Raw genomic sequence first — 19,338 nt, forward strand, 5'->3', positions numbered from 1 at the left:
TCTATATAAGCATCATTTACCAAGTCAAAAAGTCTGTACATTTTGCATTTTGAAATATATTGACAAAATAGTTTCCAGAAACACTGTAACCAATTTCCATTCCAAATAGCAGTTTTGGAGAGCCTGCTTTTCCCACACTTTTGTCTCTTTTCTGCTCCACTTCTAATCAGTTTTTTTTTTTTTTACTGTTTCTATTACAGACAGATATGTAAGGATGAGTTAATAGACTATAGTTCATTTTCATGTCTGGGAGTCAAGGCAGTGAAGTAGAGCTTGTCCTTGAAGTTCAGCTAACTGATGCTAACCCTAAGGCATGTGGCGATGGCTCTCCGAGAGGGAGGTGGAAAGCCTGGGATCAAGGCTTTTGTGTTTCGAATGCTCTCCCAACACCCTCAGTCAGTGCACATGAACCTCCAGAGAAACTGAAAGTCACACGTGGCCCATTTGTTTCAGGGTCCTCAGAGGAGTTCTCTCTCCCCCTCCCCTGATGGCTTCATTTGCATAACCCAGCAGCTTTGGAGTGAATTAGGTCAAGGTCTGTCTCTAGCTTCTTGCTGAGCACTGCCTCACTGAAAATTCTAGCTCTCCCTTATTCCCAGGAGCTGGAAATCGGATATCGGCATGGCATCCATGGGCAAAAAGCAGCAGGCATCTGATGACTCTTTGGAGAACACCCAAACTGGTTTTCAAAAGCCATATCTTCCCCTTATACCTAAGTCACTTCCTGGTATGGGTCTAGTCCACTGAAAGGAAACTCTCTATAGGAAATTTGCTCGAATGGAAATAGTAAATCATACTGATGATAATTTTAAATTGCACCAAGACCCTAGAAGTGGATGGAAAGTTGCACTAGTTCTCAACATGAGGAGTTTACAAAAGATTCTAAACAAACACATCACTAGCCATAAGCCACAGGAATTTGGACTTTAATGAAAGCAGATAGTTTAAATATTCTGAATATAAAAGGGGTCAGAATAGACCAGATAGGGCTAACACTAAGGGATCCTGTTTCAGTAGAATGCATTAGATTATTTAGGGTATTTGCATTTTGTGGCTTATTTGGTAGGTGACATTGTTTTATCAAATAACTGAGGCTCCAAGCGGCTGTAGCACCCTTGGTCAGGGGCTTGGCATGCAAAATGAGGGAAGGAGCAGAACCAGCACACAGCTAACAGCACACAAGATAACCCCTGAGCTGTATAGACCCCTGCCTCTGGGCTTTGCTGCTGCCCTGCCTCTGGAAACAAGCAGCATGAGATAGAGACTTTGAGCTTGGAGAGCTGGGTGGCCAGGAAACTGGACAAGGATTCCATTTGTAGGTCCAGCAGCTCACCCAAGGATGTCTTGGTCAGGCCCAGCAATCCCTTTTATTTTAAATGCCACACTATTTGTTCTAGGCAGGTCCTCTGGGGACCTTGGCAGGTCTCAGGCAGAATAAAAATAATAGCAAACAGTGAGATAGGCGCACTGACTATTGCTGGACCCTATTTTAACTACTTTACAGAGATTAACACACTTACTGCTCACAACAATACTATGGGGAAGGCACTAGGCAAACAGGGGGAAAGGGAAAAGGGAAAACAGGAGGGGAAGAGAGGGGAAAGAATAATTCAATGCAATCCCACAATTATTTATTAAGCACTGACTCTGTTTCAGGGATGGTAATGAACAAAATAAAGGAGGGGATAAAGAAGAGGGGATACAGGTAGAGGAAGGAGAAGGAGGAAGAGGAGGAGAAGGAGGAGGACGATGGAGAGGAGGAGAGGAGAGCAAAGGAGAGAAGAAAATGATGAAGCCTAGAGAAAAGAGAGCTGTGCACATGGCAGGCAATGGTAATAGGAAAAAGCTTCCCCGCGACCTCAGGGGTTGGCCACACTGTCTGGGCTGAGGCTGAGGCTGCTTTTTTCTGGCCCAGCCTCTTACCCACTGTTACCACGAGGTTGGCGTACACAGTCCTTCCAACAAGCCAGCTCTGATCCCAGCAATGTTGGCTCGATGCAGCCTGAGGCTTCACACCCTGGTTTCGCCTTTCCTTAGCTTACAGAGCTCAAAAGCCTATTGTGGCATGTGAGCTTTGACCATTTTCTCAGACAATCTGCCTCTTAAAAATTCCTTCTTCTAAGGGTCTCATTGACACACATATCCATTTTGGGTCTTCCGGCAATATTTGACCAAAGGGCTTATTTTTATCCTGGCTTATTTTGCCACCGGCAATAAATCTTACTTTTCTGCCAAATTGTGCAGAGGTGCCTCTTTCCAACATCTGCTACCTGTTCAGATGGTCACCTCATATCGCTTTTTTCTCTTCTTGTTCCCCCCACAACCTCCTCAGAAAGGACCCTTCCAGCCCCTTCTGATCATCTGAAGAGACTGTCAGGGCCTTGTGCTGATGACACTCCCACCCTCTGTCAGCCAGCTTTCTATCTGGCCTTCAAGGGACCCGAGGTCCCATGAAAGGTACTTGCTGCTGCTGCCCAGCCCTTGCCATGCCCCAGACCCACCTCAGTCCTGACTTTAATGCAGGTAGCTTCCCGGATGCATTGAGATGCCAGGACTTTGAAGGTGGGACTCGATCTCAGAAGACACTGGCCCTGGAGACATATTCTTACAGTCCAGAGAGGAAGGACAGTCTGAGCAAACCCCACCCTTTCACAGCCACTCAGTTCCCTTTTTTTGTTTCCTGACTTAAACCAATGTCTTTTTTTTTCTTCTTCTCAGCAGCATGGTATCTGGTTCCCTGCTGCTGTCCCTATTCCACTCCCCACCCCAGCTGTCTCCGCCCTTCATTTGCTTGGGACCTCTTGAGTCTGCTCTGAAAGAACCCTTCTCAACATTACTGGGGCCACTGAGACTCTAGACTGGGCTGGGTTGAGCAGACACGTCCTCAGGCCAACCTCCCCGAGGTAAAGGACCATGGGGGTGGTCAGCACAGGGAGTGGAGACTTACAGAAAAGAGGAGAAATGCAGACATGTGGAGACAAAACAAAGGGACTGGCGAGGAAGGGCGTCTTTAGCTTCTCATATCCTCTAAGGCAGAGACTCAAGGCCACATGGTTAAACTCGCTAGTGAAGGATGGAGAGTGTTCACGAAGGGACCCCAAAGTACAGATCCTGACAGAGGTAGAGACAAGACTTCCCCCTGCTGAGTCATTTTCTAAGAAAGCATTTTTTTTCTACAGATAAAAATGTCCGAATGTAAGCCCACATACTGACTTGTGTCCTTCCCATTTTCTGTGGATGTTGATTTTCTCCATTTTAGATTCGGCCTCAAGGATTAACTCTTAATTTACAACTTTCTCTTTAATCTTGTAAAATAATAAACCAGACTAGTTGTGTTACCTGAAACCTGAATGTTTCATTAGCCACCTCCTAGCCTATGTTCTAGCAGCGATCTTCTCCTGGAGGACTCTCCTAGGAAATGCAGACAGTACTGGCTGTAGACCAGGATGGCCACAGAGCCCCTGGTGACTGATCTGCTTGCCCATCTTGACACATCAGCCACTGCCATATTTACTTGCTCCAGGCACTGTATGTAGGAACAGATCATAAATCCCACTAGAAGAAGTCCGTCAGAATTTTTAAGGGAACAGGATATATTTTTTTAAAGTATTTGTAGGATAGTAGACTAGTTAATCCTCACGTCCACACAAGATAAAGGGGCAGCAAGTGTTGTATGATCTCTCTATTTTATTGACGATTTATAGCCTTTCACTAGTCACCTCTGAATAGCTGCTCCAGTGGCCTGCCTGAGAGTTGGTCACAGACATTCGCCTTCCCTCCCCTTTTCTTCAGTCAGATGCTACTTGTTGTCACATGCCCTGTCCCTTCTCAAGGTCCTTCTGGGGGTGGAGACTGGGCGTTGATGGGGGATCTAGACAAGGGAGAGCAGGACAAGGGAGAGGGGAAAGTAAAACTAGGCGAGTCTTCACCCTCTGCCCATGTGCACTCTCCTCACAGACTTGTCTACGTGATGGAAGGACTGCACCCAAATAGTGCCAATATCTAGACATAGGAAAGTGAACAACCACCTACTCTGCGAGGCCAGGCCACATCTAGAGTCCTGTGTTCAATTCTGAGTTCCTCACCTTAGGGGAAATCAATAAGCAGGAGCATGTCCAAACCAGAGACCAGGATTGGTGAAGGAATCTAAACCAAAGCCATGCCACATAAAGGTGTGATAGAAAGAACTAAGGTTGATTAGACTAAGAGGGGCCATGTTCACTGTCTTCATATTTCCATGTTACTAACATCAAAAACCTCTAGAAACTCCTCAAAGCCCAGTAAGACGGTGTAACAGCCTGGAGAGAAGGAAATGCTTTGAGCCGACAGGCTGGCTGTTTGGCAAAGAAACTTTTAGGAAATGTAGCAGACAGTGGTAATGTTTTTATTATCTCATTCCCAGAGAACGTCCAACAAAATAGAGCTGATCAGAGAGCCAGTTCTGAACCTATGGGTGTTTCTGGAGGGTTATGCAAGCAGGAGAACCCAAGCTCTCATGGTTCCTTAGCCCTAATCCACTGACACCTCCTCCTGCGTCCCTGCCCAATTCGGACTCCTTATCATCCTCTACCCTGCAGATGCTCCTGCTTCCCCTGTGTGATTTGTGGTTAAGTGCAAGGCTGTGGTGTTAAACTACCTGGGATCAAATTCCAGCTCCATAAAATAACCACTGGTGTGACTTTGGGTAAGCAAATTTAAGGCCTCTCGTGCCTCAGTTTTCTTGCCTATTAAACACTAATAAATGTACATACCACCTGGGTTGTTAGGATTAAAAGAGGTAGCATGTAAGGTAGTTAGGAAAATGCCTGGCATATAATAACTGTTCAATAATTGTCAGCTATTATAATTACCAGGCCCCACAATCATATCATATAATGGTAAAGGAACCCAAGCTCTGGAGTCAGATCACCCGTGTTTGTATCCTGACTCCACTAAATACTATCAGCATTGGGCAAATCGTTTAACACCCTATGGCCTCAATTTCCTCATCTGTAAAATGGGAATAATAGTATCACCTTCCTCTTAGAATTACTGTGAGAATTTTATGGGACAATTCATTTTAAATGCTCAATACCCTGCAGTCTTTCTCTGCTGGACTCTCTTGAAACCTAGCACATGCCTTCTGCCAGGTATGCTGGGAAGTGAAGAAATGCTGGATACTTTCTATCTTTTGGCCTGGTTATTGCTATTGTTGGAGCTGAACAATTTCATCCTCACTTTTCAGAACCTAGGTCAGCCAACTTGCTCCCTCAACAAAAGGGGGCTGTTTAATGCCGAGCATTGTTCCATTCTTACAAAGTATTTAGTCTGTAATTATACATTTATGACATTGATTATTCGATTACTGTGTCCCTCCCCTAGAACAGTGCCCAACACAGAATAGGCATTCAGTAAACATCTGATGAACTAGAGCACTGGTTCCCTCCAAGCCTTCAGTGAACCAGCAGTTCACTGTGAAAGATGTTGTTCCCAGTGTCCTTGAAGTGGAACGAGAATGGAACATGGAGGTGGAGGGCTCCTCCACTTGACCGGCCCTAGTCCTGGCTTCCCTCGGGGATAGGCACACGGAGGCCAGATGGTCTGGGAAGAGCACTGCTTCCTTCACTTAACGGTGCTACGCAGCAGTATCCACCAAAAGTGATGAAGTGAGGAAAAGTTGCAAAGCTGGAGGGAGGCGGGTGGAAGTTGAAGAGAGTGGATCAGCCTCAGCCGGAGCCCTTCCTTAAGCTCGCGCCCGCGACGCTGAATCGAGTCCTCTTAGCCGCCAGAGGGCGCGACGCACAGAGCCTTAAACTCTATGGTCTTTCCCCACCGACTCCCATGAGGAAGCGCGACCAGAAACCTCCTATATACTTCCGTTTCCGGCCAGCCCTCTCTCTTTCCGTGCCGATAGCGCTCTCGCAAACATGGTAGGACCTTTGGGTGGGGGCCAGGCAACATCCAGTTTAATCTTTCCTTCCCGGTTGATGGTGCTTTCCCGGGATGCGTCCAGGCTCCTACGTGGACTCGTTGTACCAAAGAAACCCAATGTTGCCGCGATCGAGCCCAAAGGGACCGGGCTTCGGGGCCAGGAACTGAAGTGATGGGGTCAAAGCGGTAGACTTAGCCAGCGGTAGAGTGAATATGTTCTCGTTTTAGTTTGGGCTCGGCGGAGGCCGCTGTATTTGAAGCACATGGGGCCGGACCGCCTTCAACTCAGCGTTGTGTGTTAGCGAGTTTGAGAGTTTAGTCCTCGTGGGATGCCTTAGCTTTAGCTGGGTCGGGTCGGGCGTTTTGTGCGGCTGGTCTGATAACACTGCGCGTTCTGAACGGTTTGTTTACTAGGTGAACGTTCCTAAAACCCGCCGGACTTTCTGTAAGAAGTGTGGCAAGCACCAACCCCACAAAGTGACTCAGTACAAGAAGGGCAAGGATTCGCTGTATGCCCAGGGTAAGACGGGCATACGTGATTTGGTTTTAATGCGGCATTTGTTTTGTTATAGAATACACGAGCCCAGTCCCCCCTCCCTTCCCCACTTGGGCATTGATATTTCTGCTGGAAAGCCCAAGATAAAACCGCTGAGAGGACTTTTCCACTTGTCTGTTGTGATTTGTTATGTTTGATAAACCCTGACAAATAACTTTCATTCTCCCAGGAAAGCGGCGGTATGACAGGAAGCAGAGTGGCTATGGTGGGCAGACTAAGCCGATTTTCCGGAAAAAGGTTTGTAGTGGTCACTGTGTGATATGCTTCCCACTTACTGTGGCAGAGACTTTCCATTTGTTTTTAGCCCACCCATCTCTACAATATAGGTATGTGTTTTCATAGTTTCAGTGAAGTTATCTCAATTACCTGCAGAGACATACATCTAGTAGGCAGTGGAGCTGGAAGTGCAATCCAGGTCTCACTCCAGTCTACAAATACTGCACTGCCTCAGTGTTTTATATTTTTTGTCCTTTTTGAAGAGGCAAACATCAAGGAATGTGCCCTGCCTTCCTCAGGACTGAAGTTTGAGGACACCCGTAAATCCTTTTCTTCGCCCTCTTCCTTATCCGTTGCCATGTCCTAATGAATCCTTAGCTCATGCTTGCAGTAAGAATTGTTCTCTTATTTTGCTTCTCAGTTCAGAAGCCTGCAGTCAGTCCGCTACCTAACTCATGAAGTCTTGAAGCTCTTTAAAATAGCTATTTAGGGGGGCTTCCCTGGTGGTGCAGTGGTTGAGAATCCACCTGCCAATGCAGGGGACACGGGTTCGAGCCCTGGTCTGGAAAGATCCCACATGCCGCGGAGCAACTAAGTCTGTGAGCCATGGCTACTGAGCCTGTGTGCTGCAACTACTGAAGCCCACGTGCCTAGAGCCCGTGCTCCACAACAAGAGGAGCCACCACAGTGAGAAGCCCGCTTATCACAACAAAGAGTAGCCCCCGCTTGCCGCAATTAGAGAAAGTCCGTGCGCAGCAACAACGAAGACCCGACACAGCCAAAATTAAAATTAAAAAAAATAGCTATTTAGGTCTTCCACTGGCTTCCTGAATTCCCTGTTGGTCTCAGGCTGAATTTCGGAGTTTCTGTTCTACCTCAGGTGATTTGTCTACCCCCTAAAGTATACAGTGCTTGGAGCATAGCCTTCCCAGGAACATAGCATTTCTTTTGGCACTTAGGTCCTCATTCAGCCTGGTTCCAGAAAGTATTCAGGAATGATTTTAGTGTTCGTTTAGGTGCAATAAATGGTTTGATCTCTAGGTGGTGATATGCCTTTTCACATTTGGGTAACTTGTTTAGGAGATAGGGACATTGTACTCAGTTTTCTGCTCTTTTGAGAACTTTTAAGAATAGAATTCTAACTACAGGAGCAGGCTTTAGAAGTTGAGTATTTGTGGGGAGTTAAATAATACAGTTGAATGCACATAAAACCTAGATGTAATTGTTGGTAGTCTCCAGAGAATAGATATTAAGTAGTACTTACTCTTACTTAAATGGGTTGCGAAAGTTGTGTTTATTTCATGGTTGCATGGACTCAGTTGACCCATTTTTGGCTGTGTGGATACTTAACTACCTAGAGCTGAAAGGCCAGGGTGGTGTGATGAATGCCTATTTAAGAAGCCCTCTAGGATGTTTGGTATGAGTGGAGAACTTGATGTCAACTAGATAATCTGCCACCATTTTCTCTTAAATACACTGATTTTCACATTTCTGTTTTCTCCCTATAGCTGAAAACAAATTGTCACAACTCTTAAACTTTGCAAAGCTTTGCTTTAAGTAGTACTTGACCCAACAGAGTCATACTTTTGAAGAAAGATTTTCTGTAGTGATTTATGAAGGCTTTGACTTAATTTTATTTTCCAGGCTAAAACTACAAAGAAGATTGTGCTGAGGCTTGAATGTGTTGAGCCGAACTGCAGATCTAAGAGAATGCTGGCTATTAAGAGATGCAAGCATTTTGAGCTGGGAGGAGATAAGAAGAGAAAGGTAGATAATTATGGGGTAGAAGGTGCAATCTTTTCTCTATGGCTTTATTATATTGAGAGAGGTGAACATTTCTGCCTACTCATTTTTGTGGCATCAAGATCAGGGGCAATCCTCTCAAAATAACTAAACTAGATCCATAGCTCAAAGTATTTTGGTGTTGGTTTTGACATGAGTAGGAAGGGGAGAATGAGAAGACTGGCCTTAATAAAGGATGGTGATCCCTTTAGGAATAGACACTGTTCTTGATGGAGTAAAGGTTCTTTGCAAAATACAAAAACTCACCTTTTTTCTTCCTGTTCTTTTACAGGGCCAAGTGATCCAGTTCTGAGCTTCATATTTTGTTTTGTTATGAAGACAATAAACATTTGAGATTGTTTACTTCGTTTAGTTTCAATTGTTTATTTATTTTTTTGGAAGGGAAATAAACTAGTGCCATCAATAAAATTCTCCTTGGGAAATTTATACTTGATGGTTCTGGATACTTATTAGGGGTTGAATCTGACTGGTTGAACTCACATCAGATGCTATGATGGGACTTCATGGGATTCCTTTTGTTATAACCAAAAAAGCAAAGGCTGTTATTGGTTATAATGGGACATAAGTAGAGACCTGAACTCAGGGCAAACAGAATGAGATCAGTAACAATTACATCCATAGTGAATATGAGGTTCACCAGGAGTGAAATAATTTGTCTCAAATAATGTTTACTACTAAAGTCACTGAATGAGGAATTTCAACCCGGTTCTCTAGGCACAGCATACTATATTATATATGTCATTAGACTTATTTTCATGCCCCCTAAACATTTTTATATACTTCCTCACATTTTAAAGTAGATATAAATTATTTTCATCATGTTGAAATAATTGCAAAGGATAGAATTTCTGGTGAAACTCCCCAATGGAACCTATGGGGGATAACTGTCCATTTTGTGAAATGCCTAATAGTTGGAATCCTCTTTGTATGCTATTGTGTGCTTCATTCTTGTGCTGCAAAACTCTGGATGTGAAGCAAATAAGCTACACATTTTGGTGACTGGAAGCACATCTCAAAATGAGAGCAGTTTTCTTCCAAGTTAGTTTCTGTGATTGAATTGTCTGGATTTACCAATTCTATTCCAATTTTTATAACTGACAATGCTTAGTCCTCCAATTTTATTGAAAATAATTGGTAATCACCTGACAGGCAAAGGGATTGTTACAACAACATGCACTTTGTATTTTGAGTGGGCCTTTTGTGCCCTGTTAGCTTTTGTACTGTCCTGCATTCTGGATGGGTGAGATGAATACACCTTTGTTTGCTTATGTGGGAGAAGGGTGATAGTAAAAGGGGAGGTGGGGAAGGAGCAGGCCTGAAGCATTGACTGCAGGTTGGTCCTCAGGTAAACCAATTGGAGGAAAAGCAAGGAATTAGAGTATCTGGAAATTGCCTCAATGACTCATTCCTCCATATGCCAGTCTGAAGTTCACTGCCTCATCACGGAACCTCAAGAGATAAGGCAATTCATCTTAAAGTGGAAGGGGTCTCCTGGCCAGAGGTTTAGTATTTTAGGTCATAATGTATCAACTATTGTTGGTGAAAGTAAGCCAATTGCATTTGTTGGATCTAGACTGCAAACAACTTGGACTTGGAAACCTAGGTGGTGCCTTTCTTGGCAAGATTCTTCCATAAAAATTTAGTAATGTCGTCTGTTGGGTTGCCTCTAAATTGTCCATTTATGAAGGTTATTCCTGTTGGGGTATTTTTTTGCCCTTCAACTGAGGAAGTAGTTTTTAATCTTCCCTTTAGGCCAAGGTTATAATCAGTGCCATCCAAGTATTAGTACCTCAGTAGGTGGCAGTGTAAGGGTTAAAAGCCTGGGTTTAAATCCTGGCTGTAATTTACAGTGATTAAGTACCTACATCAAGGTTGTTGGGAGGATAAAAATGAGTCACTACACCTTATGCATCTAGAATAGTGCCTGGCACATAGTTCCAATACAGGCAACAGATATTGCGGGTCTGGTTCCAATAAAGGTAGTCACCAATTTTTTGGTTTTCCAGTACATATAAAACTTACGTTCAAACTATATTGTAATCTATTAAAGTTTGCAATAGCATTATGTCTTAAAAAAACAATGTATACACCTTAATTTAAAAATACTTTATTGCTAGCCATCATCTAAGCCTTCAGAGAAACAATTTTTTTTGCAGTAGTAACATCGCGATCACCATGATAAATATAATAATGAAAAATTTGAGATATTGCAGGAATTACCAAAATGTGACACAGAGACGAAATGAACAAATGCTGTTGGAAAAATAGGGCCAGTAGACTTGAGATACACGCAGGGTTGCCACAAACCTTCAATTTGTAAAAAAAACCCCAAAACCAAAAAAAACCCCACGGTATTTGTGAAGTGCAATGACATGAGGTATGTCTGTAAATTATTATTTTACTTATTATATTATTAAGCTATTATTTCTCAGCAGTTTACATTAGGTTCAGAGGCTTTTCCCCAAAATGTTCTCCAGATAGCTTTAGAAGTAGTAATCAAAAAGCTCAAGTGTAGAAACTTACTCAAGGAAATAAGAACAGCTGAAGGTGGACAAAAGTGGCTAGTCACTTTGGCAACAAAATAATACATTTTAAAGGAAGCTTTTTAATGCAGTCTAGCTTGCTCTTTCTAGCCTAAGCAAAACAGTGCCTGTGGGATTTATTTGAGTTTTTAAACTTGAAGTCCATTCATAAAACCCAAGCTTCCTCTTCACAGGGAGGAGCTGCGTGATCAGGCAGTCAGGATTACAGGCCAGTCCTTGACCCAGGGAAGTAAGAGAGATGGTGTAAGAACGAGGTCCACCAATCTCCTGCAGGTTTACCATAGCCACAGCCCAGGCTAAGTTAGAGAGAGGGCGTTCCCACACCTCAAAATTGTCCTCCTGAAAAGTAAGCCAAGAAAATAGGTGTGATAGCTTGATAAACTAGCAATAAGCTGCCTTGTTAGTTGTGGCATTAAGTCTTATAATCAGAACTATCGAGCACTTCTAGGAAAAATTAGCACAAGGGAGCCTCATTACTGATTATGATATCAAGATTAAAAAATACATTCTCAAAATATCAGTGCAGATCCTCCAATGTAACAGATTTAGGTGCAAGACAAACTTGGTACTTGGATGTTAAACCATCTTAAAATACACACCCCAAATAAACATTTGGATGAACTGTAAACTAGAAGGCAGGAGAAGATGTTCCTGGCCAATTCCTAGTTTTTCCCATAGAACATTATTTATTGTACCTTTCTAAGCCGGTACCCCTGCTTGCCCAAGGGGTCCTGGTTGATGGCAATTACATCCTTATCCTGAAGAAGGGCTTTGGCTTCAAGGCTGATGTGTCGGAGATCATTCGACATGAGTAATGGAGCTGCCATGATAGCCCAGAGGGCCATCTGAGTTATTTGCTGATCCCGGCTGAGGCCAAAGTTGCCAATCACCAACTGGGACAAAGAATGAAGAATTCAAGTGAGGGACTTCCCTGGTGGCGCAGTGGTTAAGACTCCACACTCCCAACGCAGGGGGCCTGGGTTCGATCCCTGGTCAGGGAACTAGATCCCACATGCATGCCACAACTAAGGAGCCATCCTGCCACAACTAAGGAGCCTGCAAGCTGCAACTAAGGAGCCCACCTGCTGCAACTAAGACCTGGCACAACCAAATAAATAATAAATAAATAAATAGATTTTTAAAAAAAGAATTCAAGTGAGATAAGACAAAACATTCTTAAAGTTGCCTAGACATACAGACAAGTCACCTTCCAGGGCACCCTGCTCTGAGTACTCTCACATAAAGCCTGCTCCCAGGAACTTCTCCCTTCTGATTTATCTTGAGTGTCAAGTAGGAAACAGGTCCACTGCAGGGGCTTGAACAGGAGGGCTCAGGTTCTTACCATATCTGGATCATTCCAACCTCCTGGTCCTGCGACAGGAACAATCCTCTCCTGGTTAGAAGTTGTCCAGTCCAAGATACTCCTTATACTTTGCCAAGAATCATAAACATCAGCAAAGTTTCTCCAGTGATTGCAGTACTCTCGGATTTCTGTGTAATTGGGCTGTGAAAACAGAGATAACTCTTCTGTTTACTTTCTACTAATATTCTTGTGATATGAAAACAATCATGTTTAAAAAAGGCTCTCGTAGCCTCTTTAGTTTACAGATTAAAGGTCTCCATGAGGAGAGCTAAATCCTTATTATAATGGAATTTCGTTGTAAGAAGTTTGCTTCAGAAGTAGGCTATATAACTTAAAATCTTACTTAAAATGGCTTTAACATTGTTCTTGCTGGAAATTTACCAAACGGTAACTAGGTACAGTAGTCCCCCCTTATCTGCAGGAGATACATTCCAAGACCCCCAGTGGATGCCTGGAACCACAGATAGTACCAAACTGTATATATACTACGTTTTTTCCTATACAGGTACTAACGGGTGGGTAGTGTACACAGCATGCATACGCTGGACAAAAGGATGATTCATGTCCCAGGCGGGATGGAGTGGGATGGTGCGAGATTTTATCACGCTACTCAGAATGGTGTGCAATTTAAAACTTATGGATTGTTTATTTATGGAATTTTCCATTTAATATTTTCATATTGCACTTGACAGTGGGTAACTGAAACTGCAGAAAGCAAAACCATGGATGGGGGGACCACTGTACTGGGATTATGGAAGATTTTAATTTTTTCACACTTCACTGTATTTTCAAACTTTTCCAAAATGAACATGTATTACTTTTATAATCAGAAATAAATACAACGATCTCCTAATATAATATTGTAAATCAACTATACTTCAATAAAAAATAACTAAAATGATTTTAATAAGTAAAAGCTGCAAATTACACAGGACTCGGCAAGCATATGATAAGGCAATTTGAATCCTAGGCATATAATTTGTTGAAGGAATGAATAAAAGTTTGTAGATAGGCAGGTGGGATATCTGAGGTTTAAGATGTTGAGAAAGAGGTGAGAGAATTTTGCAGAGATTAGAAGGAGACAACAGGGATTCATTCCATAAATAATTATTCAACACTTACCATATGGTAGGGATACAGTGATAAAGTCAGACAAGGTCCCTGCCCTCCTGGAGCTTACATTCTAATGGAGGAGACAGACAATAGGCAAATCAACAAATAATTCCATATAGTGCTAAGCCCTTAGAAGGAAACTGAATAGGTTAACATGATAAAGAATGAAGTGGGCTGATTCAGGATATAGTTTGTAGATAGTACTAAGAGGATTGCTGGTGGATAGGTTGGGAACCGTGAGACAAAAGGAAGAATCAAAGATGACTGGCTTCCCAATTGATGGTAGCTTAGTCTCCAATTATAGCAGTGGGGATGGTGAGAAGTGGGTGGATCCTGGGAGAGATGGTAGGATGAGAGTGTTAAGTAAGGTTGGACTTTGACAGGGACCTTCATCTCATTTGTTCTTGAGTTCTGAATATCTATCAGCAAGGCTCTGTTGGATTCTGCGCTCACTAGCTCACCTTAAAAATGGGCCACATATAAAGGGGCCACTCACAGGAGTACACAATGCTTCTGCCAGTCCTGTTCAGGGCCAAGGACATGTGCTTATAACCTGTATGAGAAAACAATGTGTAAAATAAGGGAAAGAAGGGAATTTCCAGCTGGGGCTGTATATTTTTAAAAGAGGCTGCCTGGAAGGGCCATGTTCATATTTTAAACCAGCAGCAGAGACAGGTGACTGCTCTGTGCTTACACTGTGTGTAGTACTGCACAGACTGCTGGGATTGTTCCAAGGAGACAGTGTGGGATGGTGCATATATTGAGGAGAGGCAGGAATGAAGATGCTCCTCTCTCTGTGACTGTTTGACATTCTGGATGCTCTTCCAAGTGATGGATGGAGAGTTACAATTACTATTTGTAATTAACTCAGAGCCCTCTTGAATTAAAAGTGCACGGTATTAGCTGTGGTTAGGCACACATGGATTTTACATGCGTGAATGAACAAATGCATGGACAAACTGCAAGAAGAGAAGAGGCAGGAGCTCTGGCACATTGAGAATAATTATTTCCAGTATTGTGACTGGGATTTCCAACGCGAGGATTAGTTCTTTGGATGCTCAGCTACCTTGGCCTCAAAGTTCTGCCCTTTGCTCATGGCTAAATCTTTTGAATGAAACATACCATCTGCCAAATGTTTTATACTGTCACAGTAACAACCGTCAAATTTTAGCAGATCTACTCCCCAGTCAGCAAAGGTCTCGGCATCAATGTCATAGTATCCAAAACTCCCAGGGAAGCCTGCGCAGGTTTTATTTCCAACATCTGCATAAATCCCTAGCTTCAGTCCTTTGCTATGGACCTGAAATGAGAGAAAAGAGTCACCTCAGTAGAAGGGCAATCATGAAGTAGAGAGAACCACTCCAGGCTGGAGGCAGAGACCAGTACACTTCACCAGGTACTGGGGGGCTTTGCCCCCATCGCAAAACCCCCAAAATTATCCAGATGAGTTTGTTGGAAGATAAAGAGCAAAGTCTCCAATTCTGCTGAGTTCAAACTATACATGTAACTATAGCATAGAACTGAAGGGAAAGTTGTCAGTTGCTCTAATCTTCCTCTGATGGGATCTTTTTTTTTTATAAATTTATTTATTTATTTTTGGCTGTGTTGGGTCTTTGTTGCTGCGCATGGGCTTTCCCTAGTTGTGGCGAGCAGGGGCTACTCTTTGTTGCGCTGCGTGGGCTCTGATGGGATCTTAAAAGTTACCTTTTCAGGTCAATGATAGATTTATCTGGACAAAGACTCTCTCCTTGACCAAACCTTAGGCCCCTCTGAAACCTCTTCTCACGTAGGCCTCTACCTTGGTCTTCCGTGTCCAGTTTTAGCAAGAATCCTGCGAAGTCATCTCCCCACCTTTTGATATCTGATCAAATTCCTTATGCCCCACCCTTGATGTCTAAGTCCTCAGCCTGCCTTTAGCAAGAATTCCCCTCCTCCTGATGTCTCATCTTAGTAATTTTCCATCCACTGACCCCCACAATCTGCTCGTTGGCTATAAAACCCCACTCCTCTTTGGTGGATTTGGGACTGAGCTTGGCTCTTCCCCCCATTGCAGTAGTACTGAATTGTACTCAGTATCTCTCTTCACTGCCTTTAACTAGTGTCCAGCTCTATTACTCTTTAACAATCTCCAGAATATATCCCTTCTATCTTCTAAAACTCTAGTTTATAGTACAACTGTGATAGCTGCTCAAAGCTTATATGGAAATACATGCACACACGTCAAGAACCAAGTTCCTTTTTCCTCCTAGAGAATTCACCGGTTTCTGCAAAAGGAGAACTTCTTCAAGATGGGCCTCAAGAACTATTGCAAAACACAGATCTGCTGATGGGATGAAAGTTCCACCTGATAAGCCTTAGAATTCATTGTTTGGATAACAGCAGCTATTTTACTTTCTAAGTGTTTCTGAGCAAGCTTAGGTACAGAAGTGCTTATAGTCTCCTGAATGAAAAAGAGAAATATCTATAAACTCACATAATTAGCGAGGCGGCGGATCCCACCAGGAAAGCGTTTAGAGTCTGCCTGAAGTCTGCCTTCTGAATCTCTTTCGGGAGCCATCCAACAGTCATCAATGCAGAGGTACTCATAGCCTACGTCCTTCCAGCCATCTGAGGCCATGATCTCAGCTATCTGCAGAAAGAGCTTCTCACTGAAAGAGAAATTCCAAGAATCATTACAATTCATTAAACAAATGCTTGGGTACTCCTATTTGTTAAGCATCTTGGGGTTTTGCAATTTATTTTTCAACCCAGTAATAATTTGGTAGTAATCACAACCAATGCAAGGTAAAATGGACTAGGCCCTTTTTCTTCTCACTCCTTTCCCCTCTACCCTAAGAACGCCAAACAATTAAAAGAGGAATGAGAAATACATGAAATTGAAAAGGCTATTAGAATTAAGAAGACAGTTCACTAAAGTAAAACTACAAAGTTAACATAATCAACAGCTTCTTTAGATATCAGCAATGACCTATTCAGAGAAAAAGACACCATTCACAAGAGAAACCAAAAAAGCAACAGATAAAACCTAAAATACCTAGAGGTAATTTTAAAATTATGTGCAGGGCTCATCTGAATAAAACTGTGATGTTCCCAAATTATTTGAATAAATGGAGAGACATTATTTTGCTCTTGAATAGGAAAACTCAATACTAAAAAAAAGGTAATTCTCCCTATACACTTCTAGACATTTAATAAAACCCTGGACAAATCCCCAAAGGACTTTTTAAGGAACTTCGCAACATGACTCAAAAAGTTCACCTCAAAGATTAAACAGGTGAACAGTCTACAAAAGATAAATGAAGCTAGTGTAGTACCATTAGCATTAGAATACACAGATCAATGTAATCAAAGAGAAAGTTCAGAAAGAGATCCTTCCAGCCATTTGATACCATGAAATTTAGTATATATTAAATGTAGTATTGCTTACAGGAGAATAAAGTCCAGATGGATTAAAGATTTAGATACTTTAAAAACACATAAAAATACTAGTACAAAATATACATGACTATGTTATCTTCAGGTAGGAAAGAACTTTCTCTGCATGATGCCGGAGCCAGAAATAATAAAGGGAAAACCTGATGTTTGATACATAAATATCAAAACCAAAATACAGCAAGAACCACTGTATTGGGAATTCCCTGGTGGTCCAGTGGTTAGGACTCCGCGCTTTCACTGTTGAGGGCCCAGGTTCGATCCCTGGTCAGGGAACTAAGATCCCACAAGCCGTGCAGCGTGGCTTTAAAAAAAAAAAAAAAGAAAAGAAAAAAAGAACCACTGTATTCACAACATATGATAGACCAAAAACAAAGAAAAACCAAAACGTAAACAAACAAAAAGAACCCCAAACATACCAGATGGAAAATAGGGAACTAACAAAGTGCAGAAAAGAAACCACGCAAAGAGCCAATTTAACTTTTAAAGCTCTTATTCTGTGCCAGGCACTCACTCTTTAATTTAGAAAGGGTAATTAGTTTGCCCAAGATCACCTGGCTAAGTAATAATAAGCTAGAATTTGAACCCAGGCAGGCAGACTTCAGAGTCTTGCGGTTAACTGCTCACAACATAAACGTGATCTCGTTTTTATTGAAAATCACTTTAAAAAGAAATCTGTTTTTATTTACATAGAAAAAAATTGAAAGGTCGTATATTAACATTTTAACCATGATTATTTCTGGGTGGTGGAATGAGGGGAATCTTTATTTTTATTATACTCTTCTTTACCATCTACAATTTTTGCCATGATCATGCATTAATTTTACAATCAAATACAAAAATAAGACAACCACCACTTAGGAAACAAGGAAGAGACAAAGAAAGAAATATGTGATGGCCATAATTTACCCCAGGGTCACGATGGATGGATTTAGTCTGAAACTTAGCAAGCCAATTAATTCTGTCATGTTTGACCAACATCCTGACTTCATCTGTAAAGACATTCATAGGAATAACTTATGGCCACTGGGATGTTACCATGACCGCTGCTTACAGAGGGGTCTTTGCACCAAGGGTGTCTTTATTATGTTTTAAACAATATCTATCAGTGATTCTTAACTGTTTCTAGGTCACGGATCCCTTTGAGAATGTGAACAAAGCTCAAGGTCCTCTCTTCAGAAAAACATACATACTCATATTTGCAGATTTGCATTAATTTTCCCATGGATTCCAGGTTAAGAACATTTCTTCTATATGCCTAATTGAGGAGTCTGGTACTGCATTGTACTTTCTCCTTTAAATGGGTTATCTAATTGAAAGTCAACCTGTGTGAGATAAGAACTATTTTACCTATCCTCAGAGTCGTTCCCTGAGATGAGCTGTTTTCCCAATTTACAGACGAGGGATGTGTGGGTCAGAAAGGATCAATACCTGTCTTATCCACCTTCCACAGATAAAGATCCTCCACTTCAACCTTCCAAGCACACGCCATACCCAAGGGCTACGGGGTGGGGAGATCTCAGAGACTCCATGGTCACTCTAAATTCCCTCCAGTTACAGCCAAGGAACCCGTGACCCCAAAAGGAGAAGAAACGGCACGCGTCTTAGTCCTCTGTCTCTCCTATTCACCACAGCTGTCCTCACTGCTAGTACCCAGCAGAGACTGAGCAGCAGCTCTCAATAAGGGTCTGAACGGAACTGGATGGTAAATGGAGAAAGTCCTTAGTTGGATGATCAATCAGAGAGAGGCGGAGAAGCAGAGGTCGCTGGCCGGACTCTCACGCCAAGAGGGGTCACATGGAGAGAATTTAGGACTAGTCCCCATCCAGGGCAGTCTGCTGGGGATAAAAAAGCAGCAGCAACAGGGGAGCTCTCCCTCGGGCTCAAATTTTCTCGCTGAGACCCCCCACCCCTCCAAACACAGCCAGACAAATACACGTTAAGGCGAAGGGAAGCGGGTATCCAATATCCCTGATACCTGACACAGGAATCCGGCTCTTCTTGGCAGTTCACGTTGCACATGAAGCGCTCCCAGTGCAGCCAGCCCATGGTAGGGGTCATCGCCAAGCCATTGTCGAGGGCCCGGGCCACACGGAGCCCCCAGAGAAACAAGGCCAGGAAGCAAAAGGCCAGCACGCAGCCCAGCCGCCGGACTCTGCTCACCAGCTTCATTGTCGCTGTCATCACGCAGCACAGATTTCCACGAGTCACCTGGGCTTTTAAATTTAACCTTAAGAGCTAAAAAGGCAGAGGCGGCCCGGGGAACCCGCTTTCGTCCTCATCACCAATCACCGGTGAGTTATTAAGCCCTGACCCGATTGTTTCTCCGGCAACTGGGACGGTTATTCCCAGAGGCGGACCAATGACCAATCATAGAAGACGCGCCGCCACCAACCACTCTC

General features: G+C 42.9%; 3 protein-coding genes across 3 annotated transcripts in view; 1 reads left to right on the forward strand and 2 right to left on the reverse strand.

The window, feature by feature from the left end:
- The window catches only part of BTK (Bruton tyrosine kinase), a 28,873-nt gene extending 26,284 nt beyond the window's left edge, over nt 1–2,589 (reverse strand). The window contains exon 1 of the mRNA XM_007181439.3: nt 2,502–2,589. The gene's annotated coding sequence lies outside the window, so the exon portion shown is untranslated. The remainder of the gene's footprint in view (nt 1–2,501) is intronic.
- A 3,218-nt stretch (nt 2,590–5,807) lies between these two features.
- Nucleotides 5,808–8,827, forward strand: RPL36A (ribosomal protein L36a; the record flags this gene model as incomplete). Its single annotated transcript, XM_007181464.2, has 5 exons — nt 5,808–5,909; nt 6,325–6,430; nt 6,636–6,703; nt 8,327–8,449; nt 8,757–8,827. Coding segments are annotated over 5 exons (420 nt in total), but the record flags the coding sequence as incomplete, so codon positions are not given.
- A 1,749-nt stretch (nt 8,828–10,576) lies between these two features.
- Nucleotides 10,577–19,288, reverse strand: GLA (galactosidase alpha). Its single transcript, XM_007181438.3, has 7 exons — nt 18,915–19,288; nt 15,978–16,152; nt 14,627–14,804; nt 13,966–14,057; nt 12,371–12,532; nt 11,724–11,921; nt 10,577–11,367 (listed from the first exon to the last, which is right to left on the reverse strand). The coding sequence occupies exons 1-7, from the start codon at nt 19,118–19,120 to the stop codon at nt 11,101–11,103; spliced, it is 1,278 nt and encodes a 425-aa protein (XP_007181500.3). The 5' UTR covers nt 19,121–19,288; the 3' UTR covers nt 10,577–11,100.
- Nucleotides 19,289–19,338: the final 50 nt, after the last annotated feature.

Source organism: Balaenoptera acutorostrata, chromosome X, assembly GCF_949987535.1.
Source record: "Balaenoptera acutorostrata chromosome X, mBalAcu1.1, whole genome shotgun sequence".
Lineage (NCBI taxonomy): Eukaryota > Metazoa > Chordata > Mammalia > Artiodactyla > Balaenopteridae > Balaenoptera > Balaenoptera acutorostrata.